At 42.6% G+C, this 23,045-nt stretch overlaps 3 protein-coding genes across 8 annotated transcripts in view; 2 read left to right on the top strand and 1 right to left on the bottom strand.

The window, feature by feature from the left end:
• LOC115109150 (phosphatidylinositol 3-kinase regulatory subunit gamma-like) overlaps positions 1-5,568 on the top strand; it is a 31,520-nt gene extending 25,952 nt beyond the window's left edge. For both annotated transcript variants that reach the window (XM_029633778.2, XM_065009644.1), the window contains one exon: positions 562-5,568. In XM_029633778.2, coding sequence (XP_029489638.1) covers positions 562-754 — 193 coding nt within the window. In that variant the 3' untranslated portion in view covers positions 755-5,568. The remainder of the gene's footprint in view (positions 1-561) is intronic.
• Positions 5,569-5,670: 102 nt separating this feature from the next.
• ifi30b (IFI30 lysosomal thiol reductase b) lies at positions 5,671-9,116 on the top strand. The gene is made up of 7 exons (XM_029633773.2): positions 5,671-6,250; positions 6,888-7,076; positions 7,260-7,331; positions 7,446-7,538; positions 8,048-8,200; positions 8,549-8,617; positions 8,738-9,116. Exons 1-7 carry the CDS (start codon positions 6,071-6,073, stop codon positions 8,795-8,797), a joined length of 816 nt encoding a protein of 271 aa, XP_029489633.1. The 5' UTR covers positions 5,671-6,070; the 3' UTR covers positions 8,798-9,116.
• A 631-nt stretch (positions 9,117-9,747) lies between these two features.
• The window catches only part of pde4cb (phosphodiesterase 4C, cAMP-specific b), a 154,867-nt gene continuing 141,569 nt past the window's right edge, over positions 9,748-23,045 (bottom strand). For all 5 annotated transcript variants that reach the window (XM_029633768.2, XM_065009642.1, XM_065009643.1 and 2 more), the window contains 5 exons: positions 17,752-17,851; positions 17,354-17,508; positions 16,869-16,991; positions 16,042-16,224; positions 9,748-15,838 (listed from right to left, as the gene is read on the bottom strand). In XM_029633768.2, coding sequence (XP_029489628.2) covers positions 15,287-15,838; positions 16,042-16,224; positions 16,869-16,991; positions 17,354-17,508; positions 17,752-17,851 — 1,113 coding nt within the window. In that variant the 3' untranslated portion in view covers positions 9,748-15,286. The remainder of the gene's footprint in view (positions 15,839-16,041; positions 16,225-16,868; positions 16,992-17,353; positions 17,509-17,751; positions 17,852-23,045) is intronic.

Here is a 23,045-nt window from a genome sequence, read left to right as displayed (position 1 = left end):
TAGCGTGAGTCCCATTAACCTGCTCTGTAGCGTGAGTCCCATTAACCTGCTCTGTAGCGTGAGTCCCATTAACCTGCTCTGTAGCGTGAGTCCCATTAACCTGCTCTGTAGCGTGAGTCCCATTAACCTGCTCTGTAGCGTGAGTCCCATTAACCTGCTCTGCAGGTCACATAATGATTTGGGTTGGAAATACGACTAGACTGTTGGGTGGGGTTTAGCCAGGTTTGTCAGATGTTTTCCGGACTCACCAGCTGAGATGATGCCTGAAAATCTCAAACGCATGGGAAATGTGGGGACCATCTGAAAACATGGTTGGCCAATCTTATCCGCAAAGGACCGTTAAGCTGTAACACAACTGAGTCAGCTCATCCAAACCTATTGGACTGAGGAACATTTGGCATTGAGGCATATAGCAGGATCTTCAAAATTGATGGTGTCTTTATGAGGTCTGAAAACATCTGACAAACTTTGATTTTGTGCTGAAATATCACTTTGACTGCTGTGTTTGGGCGTGGTGTCTAACCAACTGTTCTGTTGTTGACTTCACGTCTGTACATGCAGCGTGGACGGGGACGTCAAGCACTGTGTGATATTCAAGACCTCCACGGGCTACGGTTTCGCCGAGCCTTACAACCTGTACAGCTCCCTGAGAGAGCTGATTCTCCACTACAGACACACTTCCCTGGTCCAGCACAACGACTCGCTGAATGTAACTCTGGCAATTCCTGTCCTAACCCAGCAGCAACCTAGATGAGACGCACCGTCTCCCGGACAAGGCCCGGCACAGAGCAAAAACACACACAGAACTGAGACCACACACCCTCACTTTTCCCAACAAAAAAGCAAACAACTTTCTGAGTGTTGGGTTTGATAGGAGTGGAAGTGGCAGATATAATGACTGACTGGGTTTTGACTTTGAAGAGACCCTGTAAATGTTATATTTTTGTTAAATCTTTACAACACTACACAGTTTTAGGATAAAAATATGTTGACTATTTTAAAGTAACTGCTGTAGATTCCATTTTCCCTTTCAATGGAGGGAATTACTTTTTAAATCGACTTGTTAAGGGTGCCATTTTGGGGGGGTAGTAACTTTTTTCAACAGTTAAAGAGGCGTAAGGGTTGGACATGGAGAACAAAAATACCTAACAGACTTTCTGTTTTCATCAAGCGTTGCTGACATGGCTGGATGATTGGGAGATGTGGTAAAAGGCTTAACTTGTAGTGTTTTGTTGCAAGTTCATATTAATACACATTTTCTCCCACAGCGCTATGGGATGCATACAAAGAAAGCATTCTCTATTCTGTGGACTCATTGCTATGTGCCCTGTCACATAAAGCAGAACATGTCTAGAAGACTAAATTCAGTACCAATGTGTTAATCAAAAAGATTAATTAGTCTTTTTCTGAAAGCTTTTTTTTTGTTGCAATCTATGTAAGACTGTTTAAAATAGTTTTGAGGTTGATGATATTAGATGCTGGCATGGCCCCTGGTGTAACTTGAGGACACTGATTGCTGTGACAGACAGTGACATGTAATGTGAACTGGAGTTGCAGTCCTTGATGGTGGAACACTTGGTGGTGAAAGTGCCTTCTCTTCTAATCCTCGGTCTTCCATTCTCGCTCTGTTGATCAGAGTCAGTGTGGATGCCTTGCCCCAATCAGATGCCAAGTGTTTTGTACAGCACTGTGTATGAAACTAGAAATCTGAAATAGACCTGGCTATTGATTGCCTTGGAGCAGGGATGGGTAACTCCCTCAGACTTTTACCTGGGACTACTGCCACTGACTGCTCAGAGTGCACACATCTGGTTTCCCAGGTTAGGGTCAGGGCTCAGTGCACACATCTGGTTTCCCAGGTTAGGGTCAGGGCTCAGTGCACACATCTGGTTTCCCAGGTTAGGGTCAGGGCTCAGTGCACACATCTGGTTTCCCAGGTTAGGGTCAGGGCTCAGTGCACACATCTGGTTTCCCAGGTTAGGGTCAGGGCTCAGTGTACACATTTGGTTTCCCAGGTCTCAATCAGTTTCTGACTTAAAGGAATGATTGAAAGCCAGCAGACACTCTTGAGGACTGAAGTTGCCCACCCCTGCATTACTGTGTGTATGATGGCGGTGTTGGATTTGTGCATGGTGTAAATGGATTTCCATTCATATTTTATAGTTGTGGATAGATAGTAGATCTTATGGGGGTTGTGTACCAGATATAAGAAGCATGGTCTTTTCACTACATTTTGACATTGGGTATGCGTATGCATCACATTGGGTATGCATCACATTGGATATGCAGTATGCATCACATTGGATATGCAGTATTTGATCTTTATTTAACTAGGCAAGTCAGTTAAGAACAAATTCTTATTTTCAATGACGGCCTAGGAACAGTGGGTTAACTGCCTGTTCAGGGGCAGAACGACAGATTTGTACCTTGTCAGCTCTGGGGTTTGAACTTGCGACCTTCCGATTACTAGTCCAACGCTCTAACCACTAGGCTACCCTGCCGCATCAATGCATCACATTGGGTATGCAGTATGCATCACATTGGGTATGCAGTATGCATCACATTGGGTATGCAGTATGCATCACATTGGATATGCAGTATGCATTACATTGGATATGCAGTATGCATCACATTGGGTATGCAGTATGCATCACATTGGATATGCAGTATGCATCACATTGGATATGCAGTATGCATTACATTGGGTATGCAGTATGCATCACATTGGGTATGCAGTATGCATCACATTGGGTATGCAGTATGCATCACATTGGGTATGCAGTATGCATCACATTGGATATGCAGTATGCATCACATTGGATATGCAGTATGCATCACATTGGGTATGCAGTATGCATCACATTGGATATGCAGTATGCATCACATTGGATATGCAGTATGCATTACATTGGGTATGCAGTATGCATCACATTGGGTATGCAGTATGCATCACATTGGGTATGCAGTATGCAGTCTCTCATTAAGGTAATGGTAGCGTAATTCCACAATTTACTTAATCGGACTATACCTGCCACACTTTGTGAATGAGCTTCTTTCCCAGGAAACAAGTTGTACTGTAATGCTAACATATACACCAGATATTCTAGGTAGACTTGAAACACTACTTTGACAAACTGATTAGTACTATGCAGCGAGTTAGACATACAACTTCACGATGCCTCATCAACATTGATTTTGATTCAAGTAAAATCACTGAATGAGTGATAACCTTTACACTTGTCATGTATTAATCAGACGTTGGTGCATTTTATTGCTCACTTTTAGGAGTGGTTAGATTGCCGTTCATGTTGGGATTGGTGTAAATCAACCTTTTATAGCTGACAACAATGTTGATGTTAATCTGGTTAACCTGTTCTTATGTTTGTCTGGTAGTTAGGTGAAAAGTGTCTCCTTGGAGAGCGATGACAATAATAGTCTGGACTATTTACTAGAGTCCTGCTCAGTTCGACTGTCCTTCAGGTCAACGGATCTTTGAAAACTGGGACTATCTAGTTGATTTGTTTTGGCAAGAGAGAGTGCTGTATAAAAAAGAGAGTAAAAAATATGTTTCTGGTTTGTTTTCAAATTGCACACGGTGGCTCTGCATGCAGTATAAGACTACGTATGCCCTCCACTGACATGACCACAGCCAGGTTAAGACTAGCTAAAGATTGTACACCAGATAATGTGATATAACCAAAGAGTGTTGGTGTCCATTACTGAGTGTTACTCAAAAGAACCACACAAACCGCCGCCATAGATTTTTCAACTAACCTGTTCTTGGGGATTACTTTCTTCATTCTCGATTCGTTTAAAAAAGTATCTTAGTCTGTTTCCAGTTGCAGTTGGTTCTACAAAAACAATAAATTGAGAAAGATATCAATGTTTAAGTGAGATATGCCTTGTGGTGTGCTTAGACCTTTGTTTGTCACCTACTTATACGTGTGGCCGTGTGGCTGCAATAATGCTGGGAATGCTAGATCTGTGGCAGCTAAGATGTCGAGATACCTCCTCATGCTGTACAATACTTGGATGTAATATTTTTTAGTTTTTGCTGTTTTTTGTAGAACCACCTGTAACTGGAACCTGACATTTTTCAGATACTTTCGTTATTCTCGATTCTCTGAAAAAAGTATTGCCAATAACAGGTTAGTTGAAAAATCTATGGCGGCGGTTTGTATGGGGCCTTCCTCTAACGCCCAGTAACGCCCAGACACCAACATTCTTTGGTTATATCACATTCTCTGGCATACAATCTGTAGCTAGGTCTAGACAGTCTGTTCTCAGTGACATTGTTTCCCCTGGCCTTTTCTGTGGACTTGGGCTCCCGAGTGGCTCAGCGGTCTAAGGCACTGCATCTCCGTGCCAGAGGCGTCACTACAGACCCTGGTTCGATTCCAGGCTGTATCACAACCGGCCGTGATTGGGAGTCCCATAGGGCGGCCGACAATTGGCCCAGCGTCGTCCGGGGTAGGGTTTGGCCGGGGTAGGCAGTCACTGTAAATAAGAATTTGTTCTTAACTGACTTGCCTAGTTAAATAAAATAAAATAAATTATATTGGAGGTCGACAAAAGCTGTGCTTGATTTCTGTCTCAGACCGCTATGACGGTGCAACGTAAAACGACACATTTCCTCAGCTTGTGAGAAAGCCTGTGAGTGGGTACAAATTTGAGGCTTGAGTAGGGATGTCGCTGTGCCAATGTTAAAATCTGCTACTGTAAATGCACTACAAAGACATGAATAGGGAACTCATGTTTCAGGAGTTTTATTATAATTTGACTTGAACAGGTTCATTAATTTACAATAACTGGTCAGAAACACTCATAGTGGACATCTCATTTTAAGACAAGGACGGCATCATTGGTGGCTCTTAATGGGCTGTTTGAAAGTGGCTTTTATGAAACCTGTTTGTGTTTTGTTATTTGAGCAGATTTAATTGAATAAGCTAGTGTGAATACTTTTGGTGATATTCTTTACATTTATATTTCATGCTTATTTAGAGATTTAATTTCTCTAAATAACCAAATAGATTGAAAAGACTGAAAAGGCTGTTTACACAGGCAGCCCAATTATTTATTTCACTAATTGGTCTTTTGACCAATCAGATCAGCTCTGTGAAAATATCTGATGTGATTGGTCAAAAAAAACTAATGGCAAAAATATCAACAATTGGCTGCCTGTGTGGAAGCAGTGAACTTTTTTAGATTTTGTTATCGAGAATGAAACTGTCGTAGTATTTGTTGTATGTTGACTTTCAATAGTTGAAGACTGCTTGGTTTTTAGCTTTTGTATTTGTGAAACTGTGCTGAAAAGTCTGTTAGATACTGCTATTTGATACACATAGTATGTGTATAATACTTGGCTGGAGTTCAGTAATTTGAAATGTAGAAACCCCCCCCCAAAACATTGCTAATGAACAGCAAAATGCACTTTTAAATTGACAAAATTCTGTACAATTATTGCATTACCTAATGAAAATATTGGCTGCACTCCATATTATGTATTTGTCAGACTGGTAGTTTTGTATGGTACTAATGATAAACTTTAATAAAATTGTTAATTTTTAAGTTGTCAAAATGCCTGACATTTTTCCCCAAATTATTTTGACAAAAGCAATCCCTTGCTCAGAAGCCAATTGAGTGTAAATGTTGGGAGAATTGTGACATCTACTGTCACAACATGGTCATACAATCTATGATTTTCCTCACTGTAGCCTTGGCAATTGTCTATGTAGTTAAGACACGTGATGGACTGTTATGTACTGCTATTTCTCTAATGTTGTGACTATATACATTATTAATGATCTATTAATGTTAATTCAGTCAATCAAGAATGATTCCACTCTGGCCTAAGTTTGAAGTTTGTTCTTATTCCTGTTTTGCCTACCAATTTGTCCCTGTATAAGAAGTGTCTGAAACGATGATATGGCTGTTGTGGGATGTCCAATGAGAGAGTTTGGTCACAAGAATCCATCTCATCATCACAGCTAAGGATGATTGTTGTAGTCATTGGTGGAAGGAGCTCCAACCCACTCACTCTTCAAATTGGTCACAGTGTTGTCTGAGGGAAATGTTAAGGAAGGCTCTGGCTTCAGTACCTGTAAGCAACATGAAGTTTGCATCGGTGTTAGTCCTTCTTTTTTTCTGCTCTACTTTCAAGAAATCCCATGGAAAGTCAAAGCCCAAACCGGGCTGTGAATACCCCCCGTCTCAGTGGTGTAGGAGTTTGGAAATTGCAATAGAATGTGGGGTAAGTTTGGAGTATCGTTATCAAGTTCAAATAACTGCACTCGGACATAATGCCAGTTGCTAGGTTCTGTTTTTAAGACTTTCATAAGATCTATTTTCATGTACCTTCTTCTTGATTATACCCTGGTACTTTGAATGTGTCGCATGCAGCCTACTACAGAAGTTATTCAGTTGAATGATTAAATAACCTGTCTTTTTTTAAATTTATTTTTTACAAATAAACTTTCCAATGGCTAATCTCACCAAGCATTAAGACATTGCTATTCCTAGTTATATAACAAGGTCAATATGTATATGTGAGTATCCCATGTTTATCAGGATTATCTGTTCAGTTTTAAATTACTGTTCAAAGAGTCCCTTGTCCATGGTTAAATGAGTCATGCTTTTGAAATTGAGTACCAGAGGTCCTAGATTTCCTGAGGGCATGTGACTGACACCAATCCTTGATGAGCTGTGTTTAGACAGGCAGCCCAATTCGCATATTTTTCGGAAAAACTAGGGTTTACAAGTGGCATGGTTCCTACATTTACTTGTGAATGTGTGAATTCCAGGCATATCTCAATATGAACAGAACGTAAATCATTTGTCAAATTGAACGAGTTCCAGCCCAGCTTTCTCTGAACATGATTCCTGTCTAGGTTCAGAAGCAGTGTCTGGAGCTCAATGCCACCAGGCCCAATTCAGCAGTACCCAGAGTTGAGGTGACCCTGTACTATGAGAGCCTGTGTCCAGGCTGCAGGGTCTTCCTCACCCAGCAGCTCTTCCCTACCTGGGCCATGCTCCATGATATCATGGAGGTAAAACTGGTGCCCTACGGCAATGCGCAGGTAGGCCTCTTCTCAAGATGGAGAGTACTGAGTCGTGTTCAGTTTTGGGGGGTTATTGGACAAGTTCAGGCTGTACCTCAGTACAGGCCTTTGATTGATAGATCTATCCACAGTCTCTGACTATTGAATAAATGAGAGCTTGTTTTGTGTTCATGCTGCAGCCTTTTTCCTGTTCTTTCACAGGAGCTTCCCTCAGGGAATTCTCCCTTCACCTGTGAACATGGGGAACCAGAGTGTCATAGCAACATGATTGAGGTGCGCTTGCCAATAAAATGGGAAATGTCTGAAGTTCTGCTTATAACTTGAATCACTAAAAATAGGTAATCTGTTCCTGAAATGTAGTTTTTGTATTTCATACTTTCCCTTTAGGCATGTATTCTACATTCAGTGGGTCTGTACTCTGCCTTCCCTGTCATTGACTGCATGGAATCTGCAGCAAATGTTCTCGCCGCCGCCCAACCTGTGAGCATTGTACTGTTTTTAACTTAATGTTAAACCACTTGCATTCTTTTTAATTCAAAATGCATTTGTGAGGGCCTCCCGAGTGTCGGAGCCGGCCGCGACAGGGAGACCCATGGGGCGTCGCACAATTGGTCCAGCGTCATCCGGGTTAGGGGAGGGTTTGGCCGGCAGGGATGTCCTTGTCCCATCGCGCACTAGCGACTCCTGTGGTGGGCCAGACACGGTCGCACAGTGTTTCCCCCGATACGTTGGTGTAGCTGGCTTCCGGGTTAAATGGGCATTGTGTCAAGGTTGGGTTGTGTTTCGGAGGACGCATGGCTCTCGACCTTTTCCTCTCCCGAGTCTGTATGGGAGTTGCAGCGATGAGACAAGACTGTAACTACCAATTGGATACAACCAAATTGGGGTAAAAGTAACAAAAAAAAATCAACAAATGCATTTGTGCACCTTTTCTGTTTACACATTAAGGGCTCTGGGTTATTGGTAACATGCATTCTGTTCTCCCCTAGTGCTTACAGCTACACGTCCCCTCCATGACGTGGGACAGTGTCACAACCTGTGTTAAGGGAGAGCTCGGCCTCAAACTTATGCATGAGAACGCCCTGAAGACCAATGCTCTCAGTCCAGCCAAAACACACGTCCCCTGGGTGACAATTAATAAGGTAGGACACTGCTGGGACTGAAACTAGGGGCACGATGTAGATACTACAGCAGGGTTATTCAACTCTTACTCTACGAGGGCTGGAGCCTGCTGGTTTTCTGATCTGATAATTAATTGCACACACCTGGTGTTCCAGATCTAAATCGGTCCCTAATTAGAGGGGAACAATGGGTAGGGGCAATGGAACTGTCCAGAATTGAATTTGAGGCATCTACAGATTATTAACCATAGTGTTACTGAGTACTGCTTTTTGAACAGATAGACTGTGTATAGCAGGTCATGGAATCAAACTATGTGCCAAGGTCAAGCCTGTGCATGACTCTCCAATTCCTAATTTTTGTGTCTGCAGGAATACACAGGTGACTTTCAGGACAAAGCAATGTCATCACTTTTTAACTTGGTCTGCAAGATGTATAAGGTGAGTTGTGTGTGACTGGTCCTTGTTTGATCACTTTAAATGTAATTGAGTATTAAACTGTGTTCAACATGGTGTCATCGGCTGAGCTAAAATGTAATGATCACCCATTTTTGTCCACAGGGAGGAAAGCCCCCTGCCTGCACCGGAGCACAGAAGAAACTAGACAGGAGTCTGTGCTAAAACCAGCAGTCATTCTGCATGCCATTCATGTTTTCAAAATATATTTTGTTACAGTATAAGTACCAGTTTCTATCATTCTTTTGAAAGACAATGCAAGTCCAACATAAATCATAAGTCGCTCATTTCTTTACTCTTGTTGCTGAAATGTATTGTAATACTTGTTTTATTCTGTGTGATACTGTGTCATAACTCCATATGTATTGATAATTTAACCCAATGCTAACAAGTTATGGTTCCATTTTGTATGAACAGATTTCTCTTTCAAGCCTAAGAGTGCATATAACTGTGGGGTCTGAAATTAAACATCCTTGATAAAGATGAGCAGTAATGAGTAAAATATATTTAAATAATGAGTAATACTGTATGCTCAAAGAAATTGGGAAATTATTTTATACTAATACAATTGCTCAGAAAGAGATTTTGTTTAACAAGTAATACTTTTCCCTCAAAAGGTAGGGGTCAAGATACCCACCCCAAAAGATTATAGTAAATAAAGTAGTCCGTTTATTTGGTCCCATATTCCTAGCACACAATTACAAACTTGTTGGATGCATTTGATTAATTTTTGCCCTTTTTTGGATGCTACAATGAGTACGGATCCTCCTGAATGAGTCATGATTGAGAAAGTTAGTGGGTCAAAGATCATACACCCAAGACATTCTCACCATTACGAATAACACAGGATGTTGGCATGTTTTCGGGGTATGATTTTTGACCCTCTAACTTTGTCATTATTCAAAGATTAGGCGGGGGTTGATGCCGCGTTCACGTGCTAGTCGGAACTAAACTCAGAAATGTGACTTGCTTACTGGTTGTAGTTCTATACGTGCAGAGTTCAACCAGTTAGTGGAAATTAGAGTTTCCTAGTTCCGACAAGCACGAACGAGGCATCAACCCAACACAGTTTAATTACTTCCGAACAGCGATAGATTTAATCAGATTCACAAATACAGGTTTCCATAATTTATTGGCATTTTCACTGAACTCCAGAAATGTTTTAAAAAATTACTTTTAAATTATTAAATTAAGCAAATTTGTAAAATATTTTTGGCTCCAGAAAAATTAAGATCTCTTACCGTACTTACATTTTGACAGACAAAATATACTACTGTCCAACATTGCGGATAAAAAAGACACACAGAACAATCACCGTAATGGTATACCATGTCAGTTTCAGCAAAGCAATAAAGGGACCAAGAGTCACCATTCTAACTTCTCTGACAACACATTTAACACTGAATGACACTGATTTATGTACGTTTTACCCACGATACAGCTCAGCTCCTCTCCAGTCACAATTTAAGGCTCTTATTTGAGCTGTTTGCTTATTATTACCAAACATGAGTGAATAGAATATGGTCAAGTTATTTATGAATACTTGTGTACTTTTCCCCCTGCCTTACCAGGAAAAGAGTAAGCGGGAAATACTTTAGTGTTAGTTCCCAGGCTGGAGCTGTTGTTGAATTTTGTTGTTATTTTCAGATTTCACTGTCCTCCATTAAGGATAATTGAGTGAACTTTGTTATATACACTGAACAAAAATATAAAACGCAACAATTTCAGAGTTTACTGAGTTACAGCTGTGCGAAGCATCCCAAATATGCTCAATGTGTGATATTTCTGGTGACTGTGCAGGCCATGGAAGAACCGGGACATTTTTAGCTTCTAGGAATTACAGTGCCTTGCGAAAGTATTCGGCCCCCTTGAACTTTGCGACCTTTTGCCACATTTCAGGCTACATAAAGATATAAAACTGTATTTTTTTGTGAAGAATCAACAACAAGTGGGACACAATCATGAAGTGGAACGACATTTATTGGATATTTCAAACTTTTTTAACAAATCAAAAACTGAAAAATTGGGCGTGCAAAATTATTCAGCCCCCTTAAGTTAACACTTTGTAGCGCCACCTTTTGCCGCGATTACAGCTGTAAGTCGCTTGGGGTATGTCTCTATCAGTTTTGCACATCGAGAGACTGACATTTTTTCCCATTCCTCCTTTTTCCCATTCCTCCTTCCTCCAGCTCGAGCTCAGTGAGGTTGGATGGAGAGCATTTGTGAACAGCAGTTTTCAGTTCTTTCCACAGATTCTCGATTGGATTCAGGTCTGGACTTTGACTTGGCCATTCTAACACCTGGATATGTTTATTTTTGAACCATTCCATTGTAGATTTTGCTTTATGTTTTGGATCATTGTCTTGTTGGAAGACAAATCTCCGTCCCAGTCTCAGGTCTTTTGCAGACTCCATCAGGTTTTCTTCCAGAATGGTCCTGTATTTGGCTCCATCCATCTTCCCATCAATTTTAACCATCTTCCCTGTCCCTGCTGAAGAAAAGCAGGCCCAAACCATGATGCTGCCACCACCATGTTTGACAGTGGGGATGGTGTGTTCAGGGTGATGAGCTGTGTTGCTTTTACGCCAAACATAACGTTTTGCATTGTTGCCAAAAAGTTCAATTTTGGTTTCATCTGACCAGAGCACCTTCTTCCACATGTTTGGTGTGTCTCCCAGGTGGCTTGTGGCAAACTTTAAACGACACTTTTTATGGATATCTTTAAGAAATGGCTTTCTTCTTGCCACTCTTCCATAAAGGCCAGATTTGTGCAATATACGACTGATTGTTGTCCTATGGACAGAGTCTCCCGCCTCAGCTGTAGATCTCTGCAGTTCATCCAGAGTGATCATGGGCCTCTTGGCTGCATCTCTGATCAGTCTTCTCCTTGTATGAGCTGAAAGTTTAGAGGGACGGCCAGGTCTTGGTAGATTTGCAGTGGTCTGATACTCCTTCCATTTCAATATTATCGCTTGCACAGTGCTCCTTAGGATGTTTAAAGCTTGGGAAATCTTTTTGTATTCAAATCCGGCTTTAAACTTCTTCACAACAGTATCTCGGACCTGCCTGGTGTGTTCCTTGTTCTTCATGATGCTCTCTGCGCTTTTAACGGACCTCTGAGACTATCACAGTGCAGGTGCATTTATACGGAGACTTGATTACACACAGGTGGATTGTATTTATCATCATTAGTCATTTAGGTCAACATTGGATCATTCAGAGATCCTCACTGAACTTCTGGAGAGAGTTTGCTGCACTGAAAGTAAAGGGGCTGAATAATTTTGCACGCCCAATTTTTCAGTTTTTGATTTGTTAAAAAAGTTTGAAATATCCAATAAATGTCGTTCCACTTCATGATTGTGTCCCACTTGTTGTTGATTCTTCACAAAAAATACAGTTTTATATCTTTATGTTTGAAGCCTGAAATGTGGCAAAAGGTCGCAAAGTTCAAGGGGGCCGAATACTTTCGCAAGGTACTGTATGTACAGATCCTTGCATTATCATGCTGAAACATGAGGTGATGGCGGCGGATTAATGGCACGACAATGGCCCTCATGATCTTATCACGGTATTTCTGTGCATTCAAATTGCCATCGATAAAATGCAATTGTTGTTCGTTGTCTGTAGCTTCACAACGTTGACATCTGCAAATCGCTCACCCACACAACACCATCTGCCCGATAAAGTTGAAACTGGGATTTATCTATGAAGAGCACACTTCTCCAGTGTGCCAGTGGCATCAGCTGTCCGCGTAGCTGGTCTGAGACGATCCTACAGGTGTAGAAGCCGGATGTGGCGGTCCTGGGCTGGCGTAGTTACACGTGTTCTACGGTTGTGAGGCCCGTTGGACATACTGCCAAATTCTCTAAAATGACGTTGGTGGCGGCTTATGGTAGAGAAATTAACATTAAATTCTCTGGCAACAGCTCTGTTGGACGTTACTGCAGTCAGCTCACTCTAAACTTGTGTGACATTGTGTTGTGAGAAAACTGCACATTTTAGAGTGGCCTTTATTGTGCCCAGCACAATAAATGATCCTGCCATTTAATCAGCTTCTTGATATGCCTCACCTGTCAGGATTATCTTGGCAAAGGAGAAATAAGACATTTGAGAAGCCTTTTGAGCGCATGGGGGGAAAAAAATGTTCAGTGTACTTATATTTGGCAGGGGCTAGTTAAGTTGTACAGTATTGGTTTAACTTAAAAATTAGGGTGCAATCAGCGAACGCAATAATAGAAATTAACTTTGAAAATTGATGTTTGTGATCAATTGACATTCACATACTGTAGGTAAAAGCTATAGCCCTGTGAAGAGCAGAGCATAAGGGCCCTGTTCAATCTGTATCGCTGAAGCGTTACAGATTATGCGATATGATGGTAACTTCTGATCGAGCCGACATATGCAGCGTTTACTGTACAGTCTCCGTTATTCAGGAACATTGCCTTCAAATGCCAGTAACACTAACGCTGAACTTCTGCGATACGGATTGAATAGAGCTCTACATCGAAGCATTACATCCAACATATAAAGTCAAGGTATTACAATTTCCATTAAAATTATAGCATAATTCTAACTGATAATTGCTGAAACTCAACACATTTTAAAGTCAAACTTTGACATGATTACAATCAACAGTTCAGATAGAACTTTGTTCAACATTTCATAACGACTTAGGTTGGCAAATTTTGCGCAAATTCCAAAGATTTTCCCTATAAACTAGTTTCCTTCAAGAACAAATCAATCAAGACATTAGGGGCTTATTCAGGCGAATAAAAAAGTATCCAATGTCAATACAGAATGTACAGTATTGTGTAAACCAGACATGGTTTTCTGTTGTGTACTACAGGGAATAATATCAACGCTGTTCATTACATTTCTATCTGCAACTTTCAAAGCATCACACACTACTGAATAAGCCCTAATTAGTCCACACTGTGGCCCTGTTCAGAAACAACCACTAACCCTTCCACACTTCTGGAGATCTGACAGGATTTTATAGGTTTAAAAGGTTCAATGCAGCCGTTTTTATCTCAATATCAAATTATTTCTGGGTAACAATTACGATCATTTTCAATTAAAATTCTCAAAAAGAAACAAATGGCTTGGCAAAATACCATTTCTCCAGCAAGAATTTAGCTAGAACTGTCAGAGTGGTCCGAGGAGCCTAATGGGAGGGATGTGTAACCTGAACTAGCTGTTAAAGTGCATTATCATAATTGTCACAATTTCACAGTATTATTTCAACCTCAGTGTTGAAATGTATATATAAAACACAGGATATCACGTTTTTGACTGCATGCCCCTTTAAGCTACATGACAATGTCTCCACCTCACTCTCTGCTAGGTTGAATTTTCTCCCTATTGCTAGGCGTTAGGCCTGGGGGTTGTTTTTGGACAGGAACTACAGCCTTCCATGGCTGACCACTAAAATCATGGTTTGGCTCAAGTTCTTTAGAACTGAATGGGCTTCCTCTACAACAAAAAGTGTAAAGTGCTACTGTATGATGGAGACACCCTGATAATGATGCTTACAAAGCTCAGAGACAAACAGACCTGGGGTGTGTTCGTTACGTCTTGCAACGGAAATCATTTACCAAAGCAAACCGAGCAAATGAAACGAAACGGGGACAGACCTACCTGAATTTTTCCAGTAGAAACCAGTTTTCCGGTTTGCAACAGAATCGGTGAAATGAATACACCCATGGTGAGGACATACCCAATATATATAACAAAACGGAACCATTTCAAATCAAATAGAAAACGTGACAACGTAAAACATAATCACATAGAAACATACAACTTTACAAACATGAGTGTAAGCGGTGTTAGTCTAGATTTAAAACAACTTGTATTGGGTACCCCAATCAACCATAGTACTTCGGGATTTTGAAATACAATTTACTGGTACTGTTCGTTTCACATTTTATATTTAAATTGCTTTAGTTCTCAAATTCATTAATTAACTTTTCAATTGAGATCAATAGAGGTCGCCAGACAAATAAATATGTATTTTTGCATAACTTGAAGCGGTAAGGTTCTAAGAGCTGTTTGTCATCAGTAACACAACTCTAAACAGGCAGTCTCCGTTAAGGGGTACCCAAGACGTCCATGCTACATTAAAATAATTTATATCTCGTCATACCCTGAGGTTTAAGTTACAATTCTCTCACTATTCAGGTACATACTGGATTTGGTAAAACATTCACATAATTCTCAGAGACAAAATGTGTGGTGCAAAAGTTCCAAGACCCTGTAAAATTATTACAATCCTTGCAATATTCCATTGAATATCTATATTCCATCATTTTGAGGAAGACATCGTTTTCTCAGTATAATTCCTTGCTTCGATCAGGAGACATTGGTGAGACTGGTTAGCTTGTGGTCAGTTCTCTACCTTCGAGTCTAAGACACTTTCCGCCCAGAATCAACTACAGAATGCAGGACTAAAAAGTCCTATCTCGTACACAGAAGAAAATAGAGAATAAAACGATACTTCTTGTTCTACAATATTAAAAGTGTTAAGGTGTCTCCAGTGTAAAGGAACTGTTGTCATTACAGACTTGATAGAAATCCCACCCTGCATGTCCAATTGCTGCTGGGACCCACAAACCAAGGCAGGGATGGAATAAGTTGAAGGGAGGGCCAAGGTTTGTGTTACGTGCCAAGCCGTAGGTAAGCTACACTACTGCCTTCCTGGCCCAGTTCTCTGTCCCTATCGCCTATGTCGTCCGCGCCCACCCCGGGGCCCAACGTTCTGAGAAGGTCGGGGCTCCTAACCGACATGGTGGCCAGACTGAGGGCCCGGCCAGGGTGGGGGGAGGGGGGCCGGTATCTGCTGCTGGGCTCTGGGGATAGAGACAGGGCTGGGGTCTTCCTAGAGGTCTCTCCCCCCTGTGACGTCTCCTCCTCGGGGGGGCTCTCCAGGTCTGAGTCACCCTCCTCCTCCTCCTCCTCCTCCTCCAGGGTGAGTTCAAACTGGAACTTGTCCCCTGCGGAGGCGCAGCATCCCCCCGGTGTGGCTTCCAGGGCTCCTGGCCCCCCGTCAAGATCCCTGTCCTCAAGTGTGGGTGAGGGGCTGCGCTGGATCATACTTTGGTACCATTCCCGGTTGTCCTCCAGGGTATCCAGGATGTCCTGGGCGTCAGGGTGGACCAGGTCAGCCCACGTCTCCCACAGAGGGTGGACGATGTAGTCTATGAATCCCACCTACAGAGGGGAGGAAAGATGAGAGATATAAACACACACTGTTTTGGTGGGTTTCAACAGACATTATGACAATAATTTGCCAGCAACTGTCTGTTAAGCAGTGACAGAGACCTGCGGGTGGGTTTGCAGATTCTTGTGTCTGCATGTGTAAGAGAGCCTGCATGCCTCGTGTGGCTGGATGCACGCTATGCACAGTACGGTACCTGGGTCTTCTCGATGGAGGCATTATGTTTGTCACACATAGGGCTGATCTCAATTCCCTTGTCCCTCTCCCTGTCCCCCTGGGTGAAGAACTCCACCATGATGCGGTCGGTCCACTTACGGTAGACCTCCAGGGGCTTGGTGGGGTTACTGAGGTCAGCACAGTGAACCATGTTCTGAAGGACCTGGAGACACACAGGGAGGCCCATGTTAGTTCTTGGTTTATCTGTTGTTTAGATATTTTTTGAAGAAGTATATCATTTTTTATTCATATTGATTTTGTCATTTATATTTCAGACATTTATATAGAAACTTTGAATGTACATGACACTATGAAGTCTTGAGTTATTTTAGACAACTGCACTCATCACACTTGTCTCCAGTAGACAGTTCAGACTCAACACCATCGTCCATCTCAATGATCTGAAGGGGCTTTCTTTCCTCATCTCCCCTCAAATTGCTTTCACCTCTCCTGTATCCACATATTGTCGCTGTCTGATGAAAACCTCTCATCTCTAAAACAGAACCTTTTCAGGATATTGAATTTCCATATTTTCCCATGAACAAACATAGAATTATGACACTTCAGAAGCTATTTTGAATACACTTTATTGGTCCTAGATTCATGTTCAGAGTACAATGAGGGGAGTTACTGCTTTCAATCAATTTAAAAAAAAGAATAATTGGCAAATAAAGTTATTAGGTTTTCATCAGACAGCGACAATATTCAGATAAATGCAGATGTGTGAGACAGAGAATAGAAGAGGAAGTCACAGTAGACTACTAATATGTGGCCAGTCGTGTGTCTACTCTAGGAATGACCTCTGACCTGGATGCGGTCTGAGTAGTTGTCCAGCAGCAGCACTCCAAGACTGGTCACCTTCTTGGTCTCCACCATGGTCTTCAGGTCAGCCAGGAAGTTCATATGCTTGGACATGTCAGTGGCCAACACCTGCAGAGGACAATACCAAACATCTTTTAGTATGAACATTATGTAGAAACTGCTTATGTTGGGCCTCTGGGTTTAGAAATTCTATGGCAATACCAATTAATCACACTGACTTCAGTCACTAATTCCAAAGGGTCAGTGGGTTAGAGCATGGTGCCGCCAACATCCAGGGTTGTGTTGTGGTTTTGATACTGAATATACTCTTTCACTGTGTGAAATGTAAGTGACTTTGGGGAAAAGTGTCTGCTAAATGGCCATATCATTATGATGTCGGCTCATTCATTATGTTTAACTATGATAACATGGAGGAGTGTAGATAATATTTCATTTCTATTCAATTCCAATTCATTCGGTCAGTGCCTCACCATGTCGATGACCATCTTCCTGAGGGACTGCCCCTGTTTCTTGCTGAGGCTCTGGAAGATGTCACAGTTGTCCTCCTGTAGCAGCTTGAAGCCCACAGCCAGGTGGTGGTTCTCCAGGACAGAAGCGTCGTTGTACATCAGAGCCAGCTCAGAATCTACAGTAGGAACACCCATTAGTAAAGCAACAACAATTCCAAGGCATTCCCTGTATAACTACAAAAACGTATTCATTAGGTTCAAAATAACGGAATAAACCATTTCTCCAGAGATCAAACTCCGCCTTACAGATGCTATAATGTAGTCTTCACAGTAGTAGAGGCCAGACACATTTTGCTCCAAAGGACATATCCTTTAATTAGATCTAATGAGTGAGATTGCTAGTGAGGGATGGAACTGACTTGTGTTGATGAGGAACTGGTTGGACACTCCGGGGTGATCTACATCGTGTATAGCACTGCTAAACAGAGCAGCCATGATCTCCAGGTCAGTGAAGACAGCCTGAAAACAAAAAACAGACATTTTTTTGTTACTACTACTGCAAGAGATGAGTGATGGTGCCGGAGGGGATGACTACCGCCTTATCGGCTCTTAACCAACCATGCTATTTTGTTCGTTTTTTTGCGTTGTTCATAACTTGTTTTGTATATAATGTTGCTGATACCGTCTCTTATGACCAAAAAGAGCTTCTGGACATCAGAACTGCGATTGCTCAACTCAAACTGGACAAAGAGTTCTTCTTCAATGAGTCGGACGGGAGGGATATACTACAGACACCCGACCAGGCCCAGATATCTGTTATTCGCTGGAGAAGGAAACAGATTTCGCGGAAAGAGATCAGGGTGCCTTGTGAGGATCAGGTGACGAGTGGCTAATCTGCCCTTGCCTTCCGTCCTGCTAGCTAATGTTCAATCGCTGGAAAATAAATGGGACGAACTGAAAGCACGTTTATCCTACCAACAGGACATTAAAAACTAATATCTTATGTTTCACTGAGTCGTGGCTGAACGACGACATTAAGAGCATACAGCTGGCAGGTTATACACTATCAGCAGGACAGAACAGCAGCCTCTGGTAAGACACGGGTCGGGGGCCTATGCATTCATGTAAACAACAGCCGGTGCACGATATCTAAGGAAGTCTCAAGGTTTTTCTCACCTGAGGTAGAGTATATCATGATAAGCTGTAGACCACACTATCTATCTAGAGAGTTTATCTGTATTTCTCTTACCTGTCTACATATCACCACAGACCGATGCTGGCACTAAAACCACACTCAATGATCAAACAGGAAAATGCTCATCCAAAGGCGCCACTCCTAGTGGCCGAGGACTTTAATGCAGGGAAACTTAAATCAGTTTGACCTAATTTCTATCAGCATGTTAAATGTGCAACCAGAGGGAAAACATTCTAGACCACCTTTCCTTCACACACAGAGACGCGTACAAAGCTCTCCCTCGCCCTCCATTTGGCAAATCTGACCATAATTCTATCCTCCTGATTCCTGCTTACAAGCAACAATTAAAGCAGCAAGGACCAGTGACTCAGTCTATAAAAAATTGGTCAGATGAAGCAGATGCTAAACTACAGGACTGTTTTGCTAGCACAGACTGGAATATGTTCCAGGATTCTTCCGATGGCATTGAGGAGTACACCAGATCAGTCACTGGCTATATCAATAAGTGCATCAAGGACATCGTGCCCACAGTGACTGTACGTACATACTCCAACCAGAAGCCATGGATTGTTGATCCATCAGCCTGCTTTCCTGCGTCATTTCTGGTCACAACTTGCAGACTTGTTTACGTGCTGCTGTGCGTTTTGTTGATAAACTTACTTTGCTACCTGACAACTTTACGATTTCTACTTTTAATTACCGTTTATATATTTTGTTTTTCACTCACTCAACTTTTTTTCATTCAACTTTCACACTCCGGACGCTTTAACTGGACGTGGTTCGTCAGGACCTCCACCAGCCGAAGCTTTGTAGTAACATTAACATGATGCCTTCTAATTGCAGTCGCTGTACTCATAATATACAGGAGAATGTGCGGCAAGCCCAGCTTCAGACGCAATTGTTAGGCAAGAGTAATTTCAGTGTAGGAAAGGATGAAACAGTGTCTGTGCCACCAGTAAGTACAGATAGTAGTATAAATCCCCTTGCACGGTCCCTGTAGCCGGACAACTTTCTCATGGCTTCTGGAGGGAAATACTGTAGGAATGCTCAACCGGTGTCGCTCATTCAGCTGTTCTCCCCATTAAGCAGCGAGTCGGAGTCAGAGACCGAGCCTTCTCTGGTCTCTCCTCCACCCGTTACGGGGTCTGAGGCGTCGAAGCCTCCAACCATTAACTCTGACAAATTGAAAACCCTAGTCATTGGGTTTTCAATTCATTACCCGCAGTATTAGACTTAAAACGAATCACCCAGCAATCATACACTGTTTACCAGGGGGCAGGGCTACTGACGTTAAGGCTAATCTGAAGATGGTGCGGGCTAAAGCTAAAACTGCCAAGTGTAGCGAGTATAGGGATATTGTTATCCACTTTGGCACCAACGATGTTAGGATGAAACAGTCAGAGGTCACCAAGCGCAACATAGCTTCAGTGTGTAAATCAGGTAGAAAGATGTGTCAGCATCTAGTAATTGTCTCTGGCCCCTTCCCAGTTAGAGGAAGTGATGAGCTCGACAGCGGAGTCTTACAACTCAATCACTGGTTGAAAACTGTTTTCTGCCCCTCCCAAAAGATAGGATTTGTAGATAATTGGCCCTCTTTCTGGGACTCACCCACCATCAGGACCAAGCCTGGCCTGTTGAGGAGTGACGGACTCCATCCTAGCTGGATGGGTGCTCTCATCTTATCTATGAACATAGACAGGGCTCTAACTCCCCTAGCTCCACAATGAAATAGGGTGCAAGCCAGGCAGCAGGCTGTTAGCCAGCCTGCCAGCTTAGTGGAGTCTGCCACTAGCACAGTCAGTTTAGTCAGCTCAGCTATCCCCATTGAGACCGTGTCTGTGCCTCGACTTAGGTTGGGCAAAACTAAACATGGCGGTGTTCGCCTTAGCAATCTCACTAGAATAAAGACCTCCTCCATTCCTGCCATTATTGAAAGAGATTGTGATACCTCACATCTCAAAATAGGGCTACTTAATGTTAGATCCCTCACTTCCAAGGCAGTTATAGTCAATGAACTAATCACTGATCATAATCTTGATGTGATTGGCCTGACTGAAACATGGCTTAAGCCTGATGAATTGACTGTGTTAAATGAGGCCTCACCTCCTGTCTACACTAGTGAACATATCTCCTGCGCATCCCACAAATGCGGAGGTGTTGCTAACATTTATGATAGCAAATTTCAATTTACCCCAAAAAAAGACGTTTTCGTCTTGAGCTTCTAGTCATGAAATCTAAGCGGCCTACTCAATCACTTTCTATAGCTACTGCTTACAGGTCTCCTGGGCCATATACAGCATTCCTCACTGAGTTCCCTGAATTCCTATCGGACCTTGTAGCTTATAAGAAATCCCGCTATGCCCTCCGACGAACCATCAAACAGGCATAGCGTTCATATTGGACTTAGATCGAATCGTACTACACTGGCTCCGATGCTCGTCAGATGTGGCAGGGCTTGTAAATTATTACAGACTACAAAGGGAAGCACGGCCAAGAGCTGCCCAGTGACATGAGCCTACCAGATGAGCTAAACTTCTTCTATGCTCGCTTCGAGGTAAGTAACACTGAAACATGCATGAGAGCATGAAGCTGTTCTGGACGACTGTGTGATCATGCTCTCTGCAGCCGATGTGAGTAAGACCTTTAAACAGGTCAAAATTCACAAGGCCGCAGGGCCAGACTGATTACCAGGACGTGTACTCTGAGCATGCGCTGACCAACTGGCAAGTGTCTTCACTGACATTTTCAATGTCTCCCTGTCCGAGACTGTAATACCAACATGTTTTAAGCAGACCACCCTAGTGCCTGTGCCCAAGAACACTAAGGTAACCTGCCTAAATGACTACTGACACATAGCACTCACATCTGTAGCCATAAAATTATTTGAAAGGCTGGTCATGGCTCACATCAACACCATTATCCCAGAAACCGTAGACCCACTCCAATTTGTATACCGCACCAACAGATCCACAGATGATGCAATCTCTATTGCACTCCAAACTGCCCTTTCTCACCTGGACAAAAGGAACACCTATGTGAGAATGCTATTCATTGACTACAGCTCAGCGTTTTTTAAATTTTTTTATTTTACCTTTATTTTACTAGGCAAGTCAGTTAAGAACTAATTCTTATTTTCAATGACGGCCTAGGAACAGTGGGTTAACTGCCTGTTCAGGGGCAGAACGACAGATTTGTACCTTGTCAGCTCTGGGATTCGAAACTGCAACCTTTCGGTTACTAGTCCAACGCTCTAACCACTAGGCTACCCTGCCGCCCCCGTTCAACACCATAGTGCCCTCAAAAGCTCATCACTAAGCTAAGGACCCTGGGACTAAACACCTCCCTCTTCAACTGGATCCTGGACTTCCTGACGGACTGCCCCCAAGTGGTAAAGATAGGCAACAACATCCACCACACTGATCCTCAACATGGGGGCCCCTCAGGGGTGTGTGCTTAGTCCCCTCCTGTACTCCCTGTTCACTCGACTGCACGGTCAGGCACGACTCCAACACCATCATTAAGTTGGCTGATGACACAACAGTGGTAGGCCTGATCATCGATAACGATGAGAAAGCCTATAGGGAGGAGGTCAGAGACCTGATCGTGTTGTGCCAGGACAGCAAACTCTCCCTCAATGTGATCAAGACAAAGGAGATGATTGTGGACTACAGGAAAAGGAGGACTGAGCACGCCCCCATTTTAAGCACCAGCTCTCAGAGCAGCTTACAGATCACTGCACCTGTACATAGCCCATCTATCTACCGACCTCATCCCCATACTGGTATTTATTTATTTTGCTCCTTTGCACCCCAGTGTCTCTACCTGCACATTCATCTTCTGCCAATCTACCATTCCAGTGTTTAATTGCTATAATGTAATTACTTCACCACCATGGCCTATTTATTTCCTTAACTTACCTCATTTGCACTCACTGTATATAGACTTTTTGTTTTCTTTTGTTCTACTGTATTTTTGACTGTATGTTTTGTTTATTCCATGTGTAACTCTGTGTTGTTGTATGTGTCGATTTGCTACGCTTTATCTTGGCCAGGTCGCAGTTGCAAATGAGAACTTGTTCTCAACTAGCCTACCTGGTTAAATAAAGGTGAAATAAAAATAAATAAAAAGCACGTCAAGACAGTTGTGAAGAGGGCACGACAAAACCTATTCCCCCTCAGGAGACTGAAAATATTTGGCATGGGTCCTCAGATCCTCAAAAGGTTTTACAGCTGCACAATCGAGAGCATCCTGACGGGTTGCATCACTGCCTGGTATGGCAAATGCTCGGCCTCCAACTGCAAGGCACTACAAAGTGTAATTCATACGGCCCAGTACATCACTGGGGCCAAGCTTCCTGCCATCCAGGACCTCTATACCAGGCGGTGTCAGAGGAAGGCCCTAAAAAATTGTCAAAGACTCCAGCCACCCTAGTCATACACTGTTCTCTCTGCAACCGCACGGCAAGCGGTATCAGAGCGCCAAGTCTAGGTCCAAGAGGCTTCTAAACAGCTTCTACCC

Source organism: Oncorhynchus nerka, linkage group LG25 (genome assembly GCF_034236695.1).
Source record: "Oncorhynchus nerka isolate Pitt River linkage group LG25, Oner_Uvic_2.0, whole genome shotgun sequence".
NCBI classification, from domain to species: Eukaryota; Metazoa; Chordata; class Actinopteri; order Salmoniformes; family Salmonidae; genus Oncorhynchus; species Oncorhynchus nerka.
The sequence above is the reverse complement of the archived record's forward strand: the minus strand, read 5'-3'. Positions and strand labels throughout refer to the sequence as shown.